The 12,561-nt window shown below is 36.0% G+C and overlaps 1 protein-coding gene across 3 annotated transcripts in view; it reads right to left on the bottom strand.

The window, feature by feature from the left end:
• Nucleotides 1-12,561, bottom strand: part of LOC138175878 (semaphorin-3C) — a 202,055-nt gene that overhangs the window by 78,482 nt on the left and 111,012 nt on the right. For all 3 annotated transcript variants that reach the window (XM_069106514.1, XM_069106516.1, XM_069106513.1), the window contains exons 5-6: nt 10,764-10,883; nt 4,076-4,166 (exon numbers count right to left, since the gene is read on the bottom strand). In XM_069106514.1, coding sequence (XP_068962615.1) covers nt 4,076-4,166; nt 10,764-10,883 — 211 coding nt within the window. The remainder of the gene's footprint in view (nt 1-4,075; nt 4,167-10,763; nt 10,884-12,561) is intronic.

The following is a 12,561-nucleotide window of genomic DNA, read 5'->3' as shown; positions in this document are numbered from 1 at the left end:
TAGAAATTTTTGCTTTGAAATTTTGCTCCAAGTGCTGTGTGACTATATAGTTGGAGCTCCATGGACCAGAAAACTCATGATGATTGATGTTTTTAAAGTCACTTTATTTGGCAATTTAGTGCTTTAGCAATGAATGAAAATGGCCAAAGCTCAAGAGATTTACACAATGCAAGGGCACATATTGCAGTTATCTTGTGAAGTTGTCAAACATTCCATTTTTTTCTTCAGAAAGTGACAATGATCCAAGGTAATGTCAAAGTCTTTCTACCCTTTTAAAGTCATAGGAATTTTCTGAGCTTACCAAACTCAGTGGAATACATATGTATGGAAATGACAATTACATAGTCTAACTGTCACAACTGATCATTTGAAGAAATATTATCCCCCAAATAAAAATATTTGTGGATCATCAAAAGGCAAACTTTGGAAATAACGTATGAATACTCCAAGTTTCTCAGTATATTGACTTTTTTTTTTTGCTTTTTGGAGGGCAATTGGGGTTAAGTGACTTGCCCAAGGTCACATGGCTAGTAAGTATTAAGTGTCTGAGGCTGGATCCGAACCCAGGTCCTCCTGACTCCAGGGCCAGTACTCTATTCAATGCACCACCTAGCTGTCCCAGTATACTGACTTCTTAAAAAATTTCACCAGTGTAACCAACTAAAGTTAGCCTAAAGAATTAAGCTGTTAGGTAAGTATAAACATTTACACTGAAGATTAAATGTCCCTAAAAATTATGTGAAGAGACACATTCTAATCAGTCTTTTCCTTTATTATCTGTAGAGTACATCTTGTCACATCCCATAATAATAAATACTTCTATGGCAAGTAATAACATTGACTAAACTATTTCTTCGTACTCTAGCCCTCAAAAAGATTTTTATGTGACAACAACTGCTACATTTCTTACCAATATTTTTCAGTTATTCAGTAAAACAATGTTGTAGTACAAAAATGTAGGGGAAATGTAGTATATTAGAAAAAAAAACAACACTGGATACAAGGTCAGGAGATTTGGTTCTAGACTCAGGCCTGCCACCATCTAATTGTGTTACCTTGGACAAATCAGTTAAACTATGGGCCTCAATTTCGTCATTTATAAATGAGGATTTGGACTGGCTAATCTGTCATCAGATCTGATGAACTCTAAGGTGTTGAAATTCTGTGTATGCAATGAATACCTCACAACATCAAAGCCTGAAAATTCCAAGTCAGTTATTATGTTACATTTTGGCATGCTATTAAACTTATGTCCTGATTTAGCCACTGTGAGCCCTGAATTCCTCTACTTGTAACCTTGATCCTATCTACTCCTGTTTCCTCTAGCAGGTTGCCTCCATAATAATCCCTTTCTCTCTCTATTTAATCTCTCTCAGTATTGGTTCCTTCCCTGCTACCCTCAAATATGTATAGGTCTACTGCATTCTTAACAAACATTTAGTTGACCCTACCATCCCCCATTTGGCCTTTCACAGTCAAAGACTCACTCACCTTTTGTAAGCTACTCTCAACCCTCATCATTTGACTGATATTTCTCTACACAAATTCACCAATGATCTCTTAATTTACAAACTCGATGACCTTTATTATGTCTCTGCCTGCTTGATATCCTAGCAGCACTTGACACTGTTCACCACCTTTTCTTCCTGGATACTCTTCCCTCCTTGGGTTTTAATGATACTACAATTTTCTATCTCTTCCTACCTGTTTGGTCACTCCTTCTCAGAGGATCAGGGGATGATCACTCATATGTGGAGGCTCCATAACTATGGCCCTTCACAAAAGCTCCCTCCTGAACACTCTTCTCTTTTCCCTCTGTTCTGATGCCCTTCTTAGGTCCCATGAGTTCAGTTATCATGTCTGTGCAATAACACCCATATTTCCAGCCATATTCTCTTTCCAGACCCTCATTCCCACACCCACCCCTTTGCCTATTGCACATTATCTATCTGAAATCCCTTAGGTATCTCCAACTTAACACATCCAAAAAGCAACAATTCATTGGTTTTCTCCATTTTAAATGTCCCTATGTCTATCAAAGGTATTACCATTCTTGCAATTACTCAACCTTTAACTCTTCCCTAACTTCATTACCACCCATATTCAATCAAGTTCCAATCATCAATTATACTTTCACATTTCTTGCATTCAACCCCTCCTATCAGCTTAGATGACCACCCTTGCTTAGATGACTACCACTTTTATTCAAGCTTATTCCCTCTCACCTGAACTATTACGATAGCCTCCAAAATGATCCCTTTGCCTAAAATCTTCACTCTTTCCAATCTATGCTCCATACAGCGACCAAAGTGATATTCCTAAAACACAGCTCTGACCATGGCCCTTGCCTGCTCAGGAAGTTATAATGACTCCTGTTCTGCCCCTTCAATGAGATGCAAACCCTTTTATTGACATTCAAAGGCCCTCGTGATTTGCCTCCAGCCTTATTACACATTATTTCCCTTCATACAATCTATATTTTAACCACTTGTTATTCTTCATACCAAACATTCTATCTCCCATTCTCATGACTGTGCAAAGGTTCTTAGACTATGTGTTTAATATGCTTCCCCACTCTTATGATCTCTAGGTTTTTTAGACTCTCCTCAGTTACTAGTATATCTCCCTTACATAATTTTATATTTTTTCTTGTTCATGCATATATTGTTTCTTCCAATAAAACATAAGTTCCTTGAGGGTAGGGTTATATTTTTGCCTTTGTATACCCAATACCCAGCATAATGCCCGGCATATAGCAGCAGCTTCATATATGATGGATTAATTTGGTCTCTTACTTTTGACATTCAAACTCAATAATTCAACAAATATTTCTGAAATACTTCTTATGCACCAGATATTGTGCTTGAGGCCAGACATACAAAGACAAAAAACCCCAAGCAGTTCCATCACTACTTCACTATGTTACTGTCAGAAGTGCACTTTACTTTGTGCTGGATGCACCTGACTTTAAGGAGGGTCTATGTGTCAGAAAAGTAGGTTGTCCATTTAAATGCATCGTCATAGAGGCACCAATTGTGAGATTAGATATTTAAGGTAGTCTTTTGGGAGAGATAAAAATTCTATAGTTCATAATACATCAGAAAAGAACAACGCACAAGCACAGCATACTTAATGGACTGAAACAAGTTTTAGCCATCTCAATCTACTGCTGATAACTGGCACATTCAGGTGATTTCTGAATGGTCCAGTTCCATTAATGAGAAACCTTTAGGACTAATAAGTGCTATGTCTGATTTTCAGTGACGTTTTGACTTGCCTGTGGACATGATGTGCTAGGGAACCTAAGACTAGGCACCTGAATGCATTGCAAGGGGAACAGAGTACATCCACAGAAGCAGAAGCATTCCAGGCACCTCTTAGTTCCTCATATAGCACTTTTCAGGCAATTCAAAGAGAGATGCAGCTGTCTCATTCATTTCCTTCTGTCTCTTTAAAGAGGCACAACATTAAGAGTGACTTTCAAGGAAGTGAAATTTAAATAACATAATTAAAAGTGAAGGAAATGGGAAAAAAACTCAACAGCCACAGAATGCATATATGCAAGGTATTACAAGCTGTAAGAAAGTAAGTGTGACAGAGTAGGATCAAATGCCACAACGCAATCAAGAAGATCTGAGTTCAGTCCTTGCTTTTTTACATAACTTTTTTTGTCATGAGTAAGTAAATTCACTTCTGCATTGCAGACATCTCTAAGACTTTTCAAAGTTATAGATGAATTTCAAGTATTCCCAGTAAAGGGAACTCCTATTCCAAGGAAATCTAATATCGTTGGTATGCTAGCAGATGACACATTATAAATGATATTTTGGGATTGTAAGCATGAAGCAAAGTTATAAAATAACAGATTTTAATCATAAGACCTCTTAGGAAAGGGGAAATTAAAATCTTAACTACTTTTTCCCAAACCTCATTTGCTCTCCTCATATACATTTATTTTAAATTTCACATGGAGATCAAAAAAGGATCTTTTATAAGAAAAGAGAATGTGTGCCACATTTTAAAATTTGCATTGCTTAATTCACAACAGAATTTTACATTTTGTTTTGATACTTACTGATCATAACAGACACCGTGTTTACATTGGGGTTGAAAGAACAGCGCCCTTTTCCAGATTCACATTTAGAATCAATCATGAAGACTTGTTCCTTTAATACAGAATAAGGACAAGATTAATACAGAGAAGCCAGTTTATAAATTTAGGGGAAAGGAGGACATTCTTAAAACATGATTGTCAAAACCATTCCTTGAAGAATCTTTCTACTTGGCTACCTACATTATTACCTTATTAATTTTCTCAACTCATTATCCCAAGAATTATTCGACATCTAAGAAGTGTTCATCTATGAAAGTTAGACTAATCTCAGAGGGCTTGTCCCTTATCTTAATGGCACCCCACACCCAAATCTGATGCAGGCACTAAGTGATTATAAAAGAAGAACCAAAAGTTATTTGAAAGTCAGAGGTCATTATGAACTACCCAGATATGCAGGGGTGGAGTCAAATTAAAAAAATTGTTTACAGAGGCACAAAGTATATTTTCTGTATTAATAACTATAGTAGATAATGTTTCTGAGGGCTGCTAGGTGGTGCAGTGAATAGAGCACCAGCCTTGGAGTCAGGAGGACCTGAGTTCAAAACAAGCCTCAGACACTTAACACTTGCTAGCCATGTGACCATGGCCAAGTCACTTAACCCCATACTGCCCTGCCTTCCCCCCTCCAAAAAGCAAAAAAGAAAAAAAAGAGAAAGATAATGTTTCTGAAAAAGTCTAAAAATAAGAATGAAGTTTCATTTTTCCACTGCATGTTTTGCCTTAAGACATTAAAGTCCCTTGAGGACAGAAATCATCTTGTTTTCATATTTTTATGCTTACTTCTTAGCACATAGTATATTTAATAAAAATATATTTAGCACATTTAATAAATGCTTGTGGATTATCTTATTGATCTATTATCTTAATAAAACAATGACCAATAATTTAAGTTAATGTATTTCTGATATTCAAATAGCATATTAACCAAATAAATATCTAATCTCATATAGGAAAAGTGTCTGTATAATACAGCTCATGTAACACTGGGGAGGAAATGCCGTGAGTGATAAATGACCACTGTTTTGGTTTGGCTTTTTATAATTATAATTATCATTTTAAACCAAGCTTAAATTTCCTTGTTCGTTCATCCAATATTTTAGTCAAATTGATCTGAACTGTTGTTATAGGCAAGACCTGTGTGTTACTTGATGTGGAGGATACAAAAAATGAACTAGCCAAGGCTTCTGCTCTCCAGCATCTTAGGAGGACAGATCTAGTACAGGAAGGGACTCTTCAGAGGTCTAGAGACTGGCCTGAAGTAATACAATGAATTTCAGAAATGGAATTGGAGCCCAAGTTGTCTGATTGCAAATACAGCGTCTTTCCACTATAGCAAACTGGAGTATCTAACTTAGCCGAGAAGATACATACATACCTAGAGACACTAGAAAGCAGCAAATAATCACAGCACTACAGAGAAGGTGACAGGATAGTTCAGAGGCCTCCTCCACCCCACCTCCCAGCAGCTGCTGAGACACTTACTGGTTCTTCTCTACAGAAGGTCTCCAACTTTAATGCTCACCTAACTTAGAGCTAATGACTTCCACCTTTCTTTCCCATCTCAGAAAAAGAGGTCAATGAGTCACTCTGTATGAATTTATTAAATACCTACTGTGTGCTGGGCACTGTGCTACCTATTGGGCATATAAATAAAAGCAAAAGGCAATCTTTGCTCTTCTCAAGGAACTCCTTATAATACTTCATCCTTGGGCTGAATTATTCTGGGACTGGGACACATCTTCAATTCCAATGATCCCCTGCCACACAATGACCTTGAGGTTTTGATAATCCCCATGGAACAACCCAAATTCTGGTATTGAGGGGGGTGGGAAGGGAGTGAAAGCAGAGTGGAGTCAGAAGCAGTGAATGCTTTGCAGGCATGGGTCAGAAAGGCAGCTTTAAGACAGTGACTTCTGATGAAATAGAGATGTAGTGACTGGAATCTAGGAGACAGACTAGCTGTATTTGACAGCAGTGGAGGCAGAGGCTCACCCAACAAAGTTACAGTAGCCTTGTTCAATCAACAACTCAAGTCCCTGCCCCCCACCTAGCCTCTTCAAAATATGAGTCCCTCCCCCACCCGACCCCCCAGACACAGACATGAAAGGGTTAATTTTTAGTGGTTTTTGATGGGTCAAGAACAATTTTATTGTATGAGTTATATTCTGTTTGTATGTTTAATGAAAATCTTTATTATTAAATTTCTGATGATTTTTTCTGGTCTGTGAATAAAGCCTACACACACTTGGGGGGGGGCTCCACTCAAGAATATATTTTCTTTCCCCTCTATTGAACCAAACAAGAGTAGGAGATCCTCAGAGTGAATTGGAAGATTCTCATCCCATTTTGTGGGAGACCCATCTAAAATGATGTTTGTCGGCTCAAGCTAAGACTACTTGCCCTATACAATAACTGAGGAAATAGTGAAATTTTAAAAAGTATATTCATGCTGGGGGTGGTTAGACTGGAGATGAAATTTTGGTCAGAGTTGAGGCGACTGAGAAACTGTGAGGCCGGCCAAGTGCCATAGGTACATATGTCACATTAGAATCACAGAATCATAGTGTAGCGTCTGTTCTGGACCCATCCCCAATAGCTGGTCAGGTCTTCAGGATGTGGCCACAATGTTTCCCCTGAGCACTAGGGTGAACCCTGAGGGATTAGGGGGTTCTCTTTTTAATTTGACAGCTTAATAAGCCCCATTACCATCTTTACCTCCATGATTATTGTTCTATGTTAATTAGTTGGTCAAAAATCAGTATTTACTATTGTTGTAGAGTTGGTACAAAATATCCCTTGCAAAAACTGGTGACTATCACAAATACAGACATATGCTCAGAGAGCACATATAGCAAAGGAGAATTTCATTAACTCTTAAGAAGATTTTTGCTGGAGTCCTCAAGTGTTCCCCTTAAGTAAAGTGTAGCTTTGCTGCTGGACTCCTTAGGCCTTTCCTCATGCCCAGTCTGTCCTCAGTTCCTGATGCAAACAATGCTGTCAACTGCTGTTCTAGGAATACTTCTTTGATGCTGATGAAAAAAAAAAAATTCACTTCCTCCAGTCTTCTGAAATTCACAAGTACCTCCTCTGGTCAAGGGATGGGAAAGGGGCTGCAGACAAGCAGGGGCCAAGGTACTCTCTTAGCCCTCTACCACTCCCTAAGGATTAATTCTCAGAGGATTGGCTTAATGCTTTCAACACTATACTGTTACATCCTCAAATGCCCTTGGTTCTAATATATGGTTTACTATTTTATTGATGATCCACAAGTTTCCTCAATCAATTTCAATGTACTTCTCATGTGTCATGACTATGATTTATCCAGTGGCTTTCAGTACAGGCTTCTGCATGCACTGAGTCGCATCTAGTAGCAATTCCCAATTTCATCTTCCTAAGTGTTATTTTCATTTTTAACATGGATAGGTAGTAGTGGTTTTAATATTCCAAATGTAACCTACATTGTCACTGCTGATGAAACTAGAGAACACAGTACAACCGGTACTGAATCTGTTATATTTTATATGCCTTTTGTCATCCTTCCCATTCAATCTACAAAAGCTTTTGGGAGGAGGTGAGAGTTGGACTATGAACCAAGGACTTAGAAACTCCAGCCTTGTTTTCTCCTCAACAGCTTATTTGTTTTGTGTGATAATGTTATGCATAAAGGAGAGTGGAAGACCATCTTCCTACTTCATGTTGAATTTTTAGTTAAACTAGTGCACTTGGCTCCCATGTATTGACACTTGTTTTCTATCAATTACATTTCTATAGGAAATGGTGAAGTCATTGCTTTTGATCATTTCAATTTTTCATACCTGAATGCTTGTTCAAACAGGTTGAGCAGGAGATATTATAATAGCCCCCAATTCTCACATCTTTTATTTCTTTTCCTTTAATTGGACAGTCATTCTTTTCTATAATCCACCATTGCTCTAAGCATTCTATGACTGAGAATAGTTAATTTTATAATCATTTCCTTTCTGTTAAAATATACCCAACTTCTTTATTATTGTAATTTTCTTGTTCTCATGTTTTTCAAAGTTCATGCAGAAACAATGCTGGGAGAAATCACTATCCTACTATTATTCCTCTAAATATCTTGTTCTGTGGTTTATTTCATAAGCATAATAGATGTCTTTTGTAGTTGAATAAATTATGGGTATGAACTTATCTTCTCTAGAATCACTGAAAGCATTTTTGATAAAATTCTAGTAGCAAACAACAGGAATCATACAGAATTCATACCAATCCCACATAACCTTGATCTCCTCTAAGTCTGTAAATTTTGAAAGCCTTTTATTCCATGCAGTTTGGAGAGTATTTGTCAGGGCAATACTGACCAAAGTGTTATTCTTAATTTTTTTCTGACTCAACATTATATCTAGGTGATTGTGGTCAATATTTTGGTCTGCAATAATGGATGGATTCCAGTATAGTTTATTAAGTTCTAAGGGTTATTTTGGGGTTTGTATTTGTAGAATAAGGGTTTGTATTATACTTATGATATAATATAGTAAGGTTCTATATCTTAATACTTATGTTATATTACCAGCAAAGCTTACACTGTCATTAAAAAAATTAAAGCCTGCATTTGAAACTATAAAAAATATTTTAAATATAAATACTCTACATTTTTAATATGTGAATGCATGAAAACTTTTAAATTGTGACTTCATCAATGTGACCCAAAGAAAAAAGAGTGCTCTAACCTTGTATAGTGAGCATAAAAACTACTTCATAAAATCCAATTTTTGAAAGTTACTCAAAGCAATTTTTTTACATTTTCCTAATTTTACAATTGAAGAGATAAGGAGATGTCATGGCAATGGGAAAGAAAAGATCTAGCAAAAAATTCACAAATAAAAAACATACAATTTGCCCCCATATACAGTTCATAAAGGTAGAGACTGTCACAAATTTACCTGATAAACAATAATATTATTTAAAGAAAATGATCTAATAGTAATGAATGGTTGATCTATGAACCTGACAATCCTATCTTTAAAAAAAAAAGCCTTTGTCTTTCGAGGAAAGAAGAAAGTATCTGATACTTAACAAATTAATTAAATTCATGCTATATTTACAATGGAGGGTTTTGTGGGGATTTTTTTTTGGAGAGTACTTCAAATTTAATATTACTATATGGAGTAAGCAATTTCTAAATGGAATAACGTTTTTAAATGAAATGTGTAGTTGGAGAATGCATGATTGCCAGGGTGACAAGCTGACAGATTTCATACATCTGAGGTTATAGTTGACTTAATCAACTGATCATTCACAAGTGCTTATCCATATGAACAAGTTCAATTCAGGCAATCATATTCTTGCCTTATACATACCTTGATTTTTATTTTAAGACTATTAGTACTTCACAAGATTTTAAAAATTAAGACTTTAAACTGAAGTCATATATGAAAAAGAATCATTTTTGGACAGAGAGATAGGGTTAAATATTATTACTCCAATTTTTTAATAATCTTGTTATAATTGTTAATAGGCATATTTTCATATTAAAAAGAAAGTATCTGAATTCCAAAAAAAATTATAGAAGGAATCTAAAGAAGATCTTGGTAGAAAAACAGAGAATTTTATTCATTATAAAATAGATTAGTGAAATGAAAATGGAAAGCATTCAGGAAATCAGTGGAAATTTTAATCTTTTAAAAGATTGCCACGATTATATATTCATTCAAATGATAATAGAAGCTAACATTACCACATGGGGAAAAAACATCTTTAGAGCAATTTTGCAAATAATTCCTAATGGCTTGGCTTGTATGATACACATGACCATTCAATAGCTTTAGGCTTTGTAATGAAAGTAAATACAGATACTAACCAGTTGGATTTAACTTATAGTATGTATGATAATAATATACTTAATAAATGGTTTTATTAAAATTTTCACTTTTCTAATTTTATTTTTTATTACATAGCCATATTCTGGATATCATCAGTAACAGCTTATATGAATAAGGTTAAGCCATTGATATGTATGAGGTACAAAATTTTGTTTAACCATTTTAAGCAGTTCAGTTGAAAAGAAACTTATTCATAATGATATACCATGTTTCATTCATTGCTATAACAAGTCATTTAAAAATGAATGGGTACAGATGTTCATCTGAAATGAAGTCCATTTCTTGGTTAGCTATGTAACTTTTTTTTAAGCTAAACCTCTTTAGCATTCCTTAGAAACTCCCTAAAATTGTGGAGTTAACTTTTTTTTTTTTTACCAAATTTGGCAAAGCAATTATAACTACTATTAGAATATTGAGAATCTAAAGTCACCACAAAACATCCATAAAATATGAACCATATAAGAAAAATATATTTTCCTATTCCAAAACAAATATGAAGTCACTAAGTTATTTTGTTTTTTATTCTTTCCTTTTATTATTTATTATCAAAATATTATTTTTTATTCTTTCCTTTTATTACTTATTATCAAAATATTATTTTGAATATTTTTTATTCAAAAAGAATGCGTAAGATAAACAGTTTTTCTTCTAGATCATAGGCAGATATGAAGGAAGAAGTACCATTTGTTGAGTCAAATAAAAGAACAAATAAAATAATGCTTTAAATATCTGGAACTCACCTAATACAAATCATCGTAAGTGGAGATCATGAAATATTACGCACTTACCTCTGATCTGCGTCCTCTGTTCAAATATGTACATACTGGGCTAAAGGCACCACTCCCACAGACATACAGATGAGTGCGATTGAAAGCCTGAATCACCCGCACAAAGTTTCCACAGCCATGCTGCAAGAATAAATAAAGTGGTAAGTGGGAGTCTCTCTCTTTCTCTCTCCCCCCCCTCTCTTTTTCTCCCTCCTTCTCCCTCTGACTTCCTCGGCATCGTGTATTGTGCTTGTAACATCAAGATATAAACAATGAGAAAACATCATGATCTTGTAGCCCTCCCCTCCCCCCAACCTATCAGAAACATGGAGCACTATATGCTTATTGGACTATTAATAGTCCATCAGTCATCATTTAGAATGAACCACTAACAGTTCTACATATAAACAGCAAAAAATGGATAAAAAAAAACCTACCCTTCTGATAAAGTATAGCATAAAGGAAAGGACACTGAATCAACTTCAAGTTATAAGACCAGTATTTCAAGTTCTGCTTCTGCCATTTAGTATCTCTGTACCCTTGGACAAATCAGTTTACTTTTGTGGTCTGTCCTTCAGGGACATAAGAAGGTCATCCTAGGTATTATCCAGAGAACCAAGGACTAGAATACCCAACACTATTGGAGGTCGCCTTCCTCCCTTCCCTTTCCCCCTAATGCACTCTCCAGCCACCCAAAACTCTTCCAGAGTGTTTGACTGCTTACATAGCGTGGGTAAGATGGGATTCACAAACTATATTCTTTCCTGTGAGATGAAGAACCACCAGGTCTAACTGTCAGTTTTGCTGCTGCCTCCTAAGGTCTTCCTGGGCATACCATATACTTTGCCTCTGATCCCTAAAGGTCCCTGGCACTATCATCTGAACTAATGATATAACCTAAGGAACCCAGAGCCATGTCATCTCTGTTACCATTGATCCTTGGAATTCCAATAAATTCTATTCATCCTGCAGTTGAATTTTCTTTTATATTTTAGTTCTGTGAGAACAGGGACAAATCTCCCTTTTCCTATTTCTATCCATAGTATTTGGCACAGGCTGGCACTTAATAAATGCCATTTTAAATACTCAGATGAATCTTTAAGGTCACTGATGTACATCCTGACTTAACAGTTCAGATCATACCCTATGCAAACTTCCCCACTGTGTGTGATATTTGTCTATATTTTTCTTAAAAATATATTACATTTGGGGTGGCTAGGTGGTGCAGTGAATTCAGTGCCGGCCCTGAAGTCAGGAGGACCCAAGTTCAAATACGGCCTCAGATACTTAATACACAGACCAAAAAACTAGCCGTGTGACCTTGGGCAAGTCACTTAATCCCAATTGCCCTACCTTCCCCCCTCCAAAAAAAATATTACATTTATGTCCAATATTTCAAGGCACTTTATTCTAACACCTGTTTATAAAAGTACCTACTTAATAAGTGTCTGTTAAATAAATTACACAGAGGCAACCTCAGGCAAAATACTCTAATGGGTTACTCTTCCATCCCACTATCCCTTCTCCACAACTCACACAAAGCAGTCCTCTAAGCCCTGCCAAATATCTCCAGGATCTTCGCAAGGTGACCTGCTTCCAATCTAGTACCTGTAGCCACCTGCCAGTTTCCCTATGCAAATCAATTAACATAATAACCATGTTGAGATGATCAATGTCTAGTAGTGGTGTGAGGCTGCAGACATTTACATCTGAGATCTAAATGTCTCAATCTTTTGACCTGCAGAAGTTCCAAATTTTACATCTAGGATTATGAGTAGATACAGATCATCATAGCTATATTCATTTTGTGATGGTCTGC

This window comes from Petaurus breviceps, unplaced genomic scaffold, assembly GCF_028583685.1.
Source record: "Petaurus breviceps papuanus isolate PSGF00001 unplaced genomic scaffold, PetGlider_PUasm1.0 79, whole genome shotgun sequence".
NCBI lineage: Eukaryota > Metazoa > Chordata > Mammalia > Diprotodontia > Petauridae > Petaurus > Petaurus breviceps.
Note: the sequence above shows the minus strand (reverse complement) of the source record. Positions and strands in the feature narration are given on the sequence as shown.